Genomic DNA, 6,000 nt, shown 5'->3' on the forward strand with positions numbered 1-6,000 from the left:
TCTCCTGCCTTGAAAATTGCAGGAGAGGTCATGCACCAGCACTGCCTCGTTCCTGCAATCCTGGAGGCTGCAAACCAGTGACACACAGGGGCAGAGGTGGTCTGGAGGGCAGAGACTCCCCATGGTGCTCAATTAATCCCCTTTGTCTCTCTCCCACCCAGAATTTTCTATGTCTCTCATGACTCACAAGACCTGAAAATATTCAGTTACATCGCACGGGACGGCGCAAACAATTCCTTCAGGTGCAACGTCTTCAAATCCAAGAAGAAGGTGAGGATGGCTCCTGGGGATGCACCCACATCTCTGCGGGGTCAGAGGGTGCAGGGCCCTGGGAGCGACCGAGGCAGCGCCGGTGCCTGGTGCTTGTCCCCTCTTGCCCAGCCTGGACAGCGGCACATCCCACACAGGGACAGGAGCCCCCAGACCCAGAGTGGGGAATGGGGGGCGCTGCTGGAGCACCCAGCCCGGGAGGAGAGGCGGCGGTGCAGGTGGGAGGCAGGGGATGCTCGAGGTTCCTGCGGGTGGGAGGCAGGGGATGCTCGCGGTGCCCCCGGGGCGGCGGTGGCAGCACACAGCACGCGGCTCCGGCTGTCCGCAGAGCCAGGCCATGCGCGTGGTGCGCACCGTGGGACAGGCCTTCGAGGTGTGCCACAAGCTGAGCCTGCAGCACGCCCTGCAGAACGCCGACGGGCAGGCCGACGGTGCCAGCGACAAATCGGCCGAGGAGCAGCCGCTGGAAGGTGACTCAGGGCCCCGAGGGACTGGGCATGGCCATCCCTAAGGCAGCGGTGCGGGGATGCTTTGGGGTGGGGACACGCAGGTGGCACCTCCTTCATGGGCGAGAGCTTTGGGCCCCTTGGGATGGGGAGCGTGGGGAATCTGCCCTGCCTGCCCACTCCTACTGAGCGCTGGGGAGGGGCAGGCTGAGCCCCCTCATTCAGCAAGCTGAGGGTCTGCAGCCCCTCGGCCAACCCATCCCTCCCTCCTGCCCCTGCACAGCATGCTGAGACTCGGAGCAAGTCCTGGCCCTTGTCCCTGAGCTCCCCCCGGCTCCCAGCCCTGCGTGGGGCCCCGGCTCTCCCTGCAGCCCTGGCAGGGAAGGGAGGCTCACATTCACGTGTCCATCTTGTTTGAAGTTCACCAGATAAAGGGTTCCAAGATCACGGATGTGGACGAGGTTGGCATCGATACTGGGGGCATCTGTATGTCCGAGAGGGGACCCAGAGAGCTGCCAGGTGCCAGGGGAGACCTTGGCATGCTGAAACCTGGGCAAGCCTCAAAGGAAAAGAATGGCCAGGTAATGGGGGGGTGGGCTGGAGAATGGTTCATGTGCTCTGCTGCTGCTGAGGGCCCTCTGCTCAGGGTCACTGTATCATGGCTTCATTTGGAGGTGCTTTCATGGAGACCCCATTGCAGCCCTCCCTGCTGGCTGCCTGCTCACGACAGGCTGCTCAGCTCCCAGTTCACCTGCAGCCAGGCCATGTCCAGGGCTGTGGTGGGGGCTGCAATGCATGGCTGAGCAGGCTTCTCACCCCACCCAGGCTGGATTTCTGTGCCCTCAGTGCTGCTCTGCAGCAGCTGCTTGTTTGCCTGCCCTGGCAGGGATCCCTGGCTGCCCTCGTGCCCCAGGCCCAGGGAGCAATGTCCCCAGGAGGCCCAGCCCTACAGCGCAGGCACCACGGCACGTTCAGCTCCAGCAGCAGCTCCACCTTAATGAGTGGGTGCTCCACAGAGCTCTGGGAGCCCCTCCCGGAGGCCTGAATGGCATTGCTTCAGCTCACACAACAGTAACGCTCACAGGGCTGCCTGGAAACAGCTGCAGTGACAGGCACTCCCCGAATCCATGGGATTCGTCTGCGTGCCTGGAAAGGCTGGGCTTTCCTGTGCGCTCCTTCTGGCACTGCCTGAGCAGGGGAGGGCAGCAGCAGGAAGGGCAGTGGCTGCTGGCACTGGCAAATGCTCCAGGCACCCGGACACCGCCCAGCCCGGGCAGCCACAGCACGGAAAGGTGTGGGGTGTTTGGGTCACTCCCTGCTGTCTCCTTCCCGGGAGCCCTGGGGACCCACCCTCCCCAGACACAGCCAAGGCAGCCCTGCCAGCTCTCAGCAAGGAGCCTCTCTGAAACACTGGGGATCCCACAGATGTGCAGAGCTGACAGCCCAGGGCTGCCCCTCAGCACCCCCTGGGTGCCCCAAGCACAGAGGCTCCTCTGCTGTATTGGGTCAGCACTATGGGAAGCCAAAATCCAAATGCCATCCTGAGCCAGTCAATCCGCTCACCTGCCCATTTCTTTGTGCCCAGGATGCCGAAAACTGCTCCCTCCACCTGGCCAGCTCCCAGCAGCTGCTCAGCCCGGGCAGCCCCTGCTCCTCGGCCTCCATCACCCCGCTGGCCTCCCAGCACTGCCTCCAGCTGCTCCAGCAGCAGCTCCTCCAGCAGCAGCAGCAGACACAGGTGGCTGTGGCCCAGGTACATGTCCTGCCCTCCCCTCAGGTGGCACCAGCCCTTCTCCTCCCCCTGGACCAGGCTGGCGGGGCAGGTGGGAGCGGGCCGGGCCCTGGCATCAGTGCTGGCAGCGTTCCTGGTCGCACAGCTCTCAGCAGCATCGCTTGCAGCCCAGCTTGCAGCATTGCTTTTAGCGCCACGTGCAGCATCGCTTGCAGCACAGCTGAGCTCCCCCAGACACGGATCTGGCTGCTCGCACAGCCCCGGGCTGCTCGGGGAGTGCTGCAGAGCCCCCAACTCCCGTTTCACCCCATCTCATCCCGTTTTTGGAAACCATCCCACCCCCAATCCAGCATCAGAGCGGGGAGCCCGGTGCCTCCCGTCTGGGCACATCCCTCCCACGTTTCTCGTTACCGGGGGGACAGCAGGACACCCCGCGCACCCCGGGATAGGGGGGACAGCGGGACACCCCGCACACCCCGGGATAGGGGGGACAGCAGGACACCCCGCACACCCCCGGGGTGCCGCCGCATCCCCGCCCGCGGCCGGACCGGCTCGGGGGACCCGCTCGGGGGTGGCGCGGCGGGGCCGCCAGGGGGCGCTGTGGCGCCGCCGGTCCCGGGCGCTCCCGGGGCTGCTCCTGCCGTACCGCACCGCCCGGCCCCGCACCGCCCCGTCCGAAGCATCCCGTTCGCACGACCCCGTTCGCACCTCCCGTCCCGTCTCGCAGGTGCAGCTGCTGAAGGACCAACTGGCGGCCGAGACAGCGGCGCGGATCGAGGCGCAGGCCCGGGTGCGGCAGCTCCTGCTGACCAACCGCGACCTGCTGCAGCACGTCTCGCTGCTGGTGCGGCAGCTCACAGTGCTGGAGGCCCGGGAGGAGCACCGGGATGAGCATCGGCAGCCGGGTGAGGATAGTGACACACTCACTGGGGTTGTTTGGGTGCTGGCATGCCCCCAGCTCCATCCCTCTGGACAATCACTGCATTCCTTACAGTCACAGGAAACAACTGGAGTGCTCCCAGTACCATCCCAGCAGGCTCTGGGGGTCTGGGGCATTTCTGCACCCCTCAAAGTGCAGGGGAGCAGCTGCTTTGGAGATGCCCAGTTTTTCACATGCCCCTTGTCCATCTCTTACAGCTGACCACTCCTTGCAAAACCTGTCCCTGGCCCAGTCCCTCTCCCTGAACCTGAAGAACCACTACAGCCTGGATGTCCACCTGCCATCCACCTCCACCCCTGCCAGCATCCTGGGCAGCCCGGTGGCCCCCGGCTCGATGCCCTCCCTGGGCCCCAGGGACTCCTACCTCAACCTCGTCAGCCTGGACAGGGGCAGCCACCGCTGCGGCAGCAAGGAGGGGGACGAGTGCCTGGAGGGGCAGGAGGGGCTCAGCCGGCGCGTGGAGGGCTCCGAGGTCGGAGACTTCGCTCTGCCCAACGGGGGCAGCCGGCAGAAGGCGGATGACACGGCCAGAGGGGACGAGGACAGGTAGAGTGTGCCACCCCTGCCACCTGTGTCTGCTGCCAGCTGCAGCAGGAACACCCGGAGTGCTGCAGGGATGTACTTGCCCTCACCTCCTCTCTCTGCTTTCCCCTTCACAGGCGGCAGCCGCCCATTCCCAAGCTGAACCCACCCCCACCCATCCTACGCAAAAGGTCAAGCAAGACCTCCCCAAGCCTGGAAGTGGAGGTGAAGCCCCAGAGCACTGCCCACCTGAGCCTACCCAGTGCCAGCATCTCCAGCCTCACCAGCATCACTGCCAGCTCCCTCACCCTCTTGGACCCTGAGGCAAGGACTCCTGCACGGAGCGCTGCCTCCAGCACGGAGCTCGGCCCTGCCGGGACCTGCCAGCGCTCTCTGGGCAAGGACAGGACTCGAGACAGTGAGCCAATGTCCCCCTTGGCCAGCATCCATGACCCAGCAGCCAGCGAGACCCTGGCCAAGGAGTTAGTGGCCCTGGGCAGCCCCACGGACAGCTCACTGCCCTTCTCCCCTGCGGATGACACCTGCTTGCACATCAGCTTCTCTGAAGATGAGCTGGACACTGCTGTGGGGCCCAGCAGAGTCCCCTCTTAGTGGGGCCACAGGAGGTGGTAGCTGGTGGCTGGCAGCCCCAGCAGCTCCATCCACAACCCTGCAGTGGGAGTGGGGGTCCCTGTGCCCAGGCTACAAGACAGGTCCCTTTCCTGTACCTGCCCCACCACCTAGAGGCCACCCCACAGGAGGGGACTGGCCAGCCCTGCCTCAGTCGGCACCAGCTCACACTGCTGTCACACTGCCATCGCGTCCCTGCTCACAGCCAGGGATGCTCACAGCAGAGAATCCCCAGGGAGCTGCAGGCTGGAAGCCCTGGGCAGGGCTGTGGGACAAGAGACTGTTCTGTTCATTGGTTGCCACCCGTGGCAGCCTGAGCAGGGCCACACAGCACAGCCACGGTGTCACTGCCCTGCCCAGCTCCCAGGGTGTGTCCCAGACTGCCACCACACTGGGACTCTCCAGAGCTGCCAGTGTCCACCAGCCCCACACTGTGCTCAGCCCTGCTTTGGGGACAGCAGCCCCACCACTGTGTCCCCATGCAGTGAAGCCACCACTGCCTCCATAGGTGCCTTTTCCCACTCCCCAGCACCCGCTGCCCACACAGGCTGGGCCCCACCCTGAGGCCACTGATGGGTGCGGGGCTGGCCATGGGAGCCTGCAGCAGGGGGTGACCCCCTAAGGAAGGGTGCACCCCATGTCTTGGGGTCAGGGCAGAGAGCCTTCCCGTGCCCCCCGAGCTGCTGGTGGCTGCAGGCAGGAGGCTGCTCCTTGTGCTGATTTTAGGGTGTTACGGTGTGGTTTGGGTTTGGTCTCAGAAATGTGAGTGTCCTGGGAGGAGTTCAGGTTTAAGGAAGAAGGGGGGTGATGCTCACCCACCTTGGTTATTTGTCAGAGGGTGTTGGGAAAGTGTCAGAGAGTCCAGTTGGGAAGTGTCAAGCAGAAATGGAGACTTGGAGCAGCCGTGCTGCCTGTCCCTGCCATGGTGCTGCTCCTGCAGGGAGAGGGGGGTGACAGGACATGCACCCAGAGCCAGCCGTGGCAGTGACAGAGCCAGGACGGGGCTGGGGACTGGGCTGGGGGTTGTAAAGCTCGGCTGGGCTGTCCTGTAGTGCAGTAGTGACAGCCCAGCCCCTCCATAGGACACCGCAGTTTGATAATGGACTTTTAAAGAAAAAAATAAACAGATTTGCAGAGCCAGTGCTGTGTCTCTGCCCTGTGGGGCCCGTGCACAGGGGGTCCTGAGCCTGTGGGGTGAACTGGGAACTTCCAGGTATTCCCAAAGAGGAAAGATTCCTGCTGGAAATGGCTGCTTAGCCCCTGAGCTGCTCCCTGAGCAGCCCCTGCCAGGATGGGCACCACCAGGCACAGCCCTGCTCCACACACACTCCTGTTGCTCTTTCCTGGTCCTGCTTCTACTGCTGAAATAAATCCTGGCCACAGCACAGAGGATGGAGGGTGGGAGAATGCAGATGGCAAAGCTGGATGGGATGGCACCAGTGGCATTCCAGAGCACTGAG

The 6,000-nt window shown here is 64.3% G+C and overlaps 1 protein-coding gene across 1 annotated transcript in view; it reads left to right on the forward strand.

The window, feature by feature from the left end:
• Positions 1 to 5,727, forward strand: part of LOC132082219 (carboxyl-terminal PDZ ligand of neuronal nitric oxide synthase protein-like) — a 28,413-nt gene extending 22,686 nt beyond the window's left edge. Inside the window, exons 5-10 of the mRNA XM_059486388.1 lie at positions 162 to 270; positions 599 to 740; positions 1,137 to 1,297; positions 3,176 to 3,353; positions 3,586 to 3,934; positions 4,048 to 5,727. Of these exons, the coding sequence (XP_059342371.1) occupies positions 162 to 270; positions 599 to 740; positions 1,137 to 1,297; positions 3,176 to 3,353; positions 3,586 to 3,934; positions 4,048 to 4,522 (1,414 nt within the window). The 3' untranslated portion in view covers positions 4,523 to 5,727. The remainder of the gene's footprint in view (positions 1 to 161; positions 271 to 598; positions 741 to 1,136; positions 1,298 to 3,175; positions 3,354 to 3,585; positions 3,935 to 4,047) is intronic.
• The last annotated feature ends 273 nt before the right edge of the window (positions 5,728 to 6,000 follow it).

Source organism: Ammospiza nelsoni, chromosome 20, assembly GCF_027579445.1.
Source record: "Ammospiza nelsoni isolate bAmmNel1 chromosome 20, bAmmNel1.pri, whole genome shotgun sequence".
In the NCBI taxonomy this organism is placed as follows: domain Eukaryota; kingdom Metazoa; phylum Chordata; class Aves; order Passeriformes; family Passerellidae; genus Ammospiza; species Ammospiza nelsoni.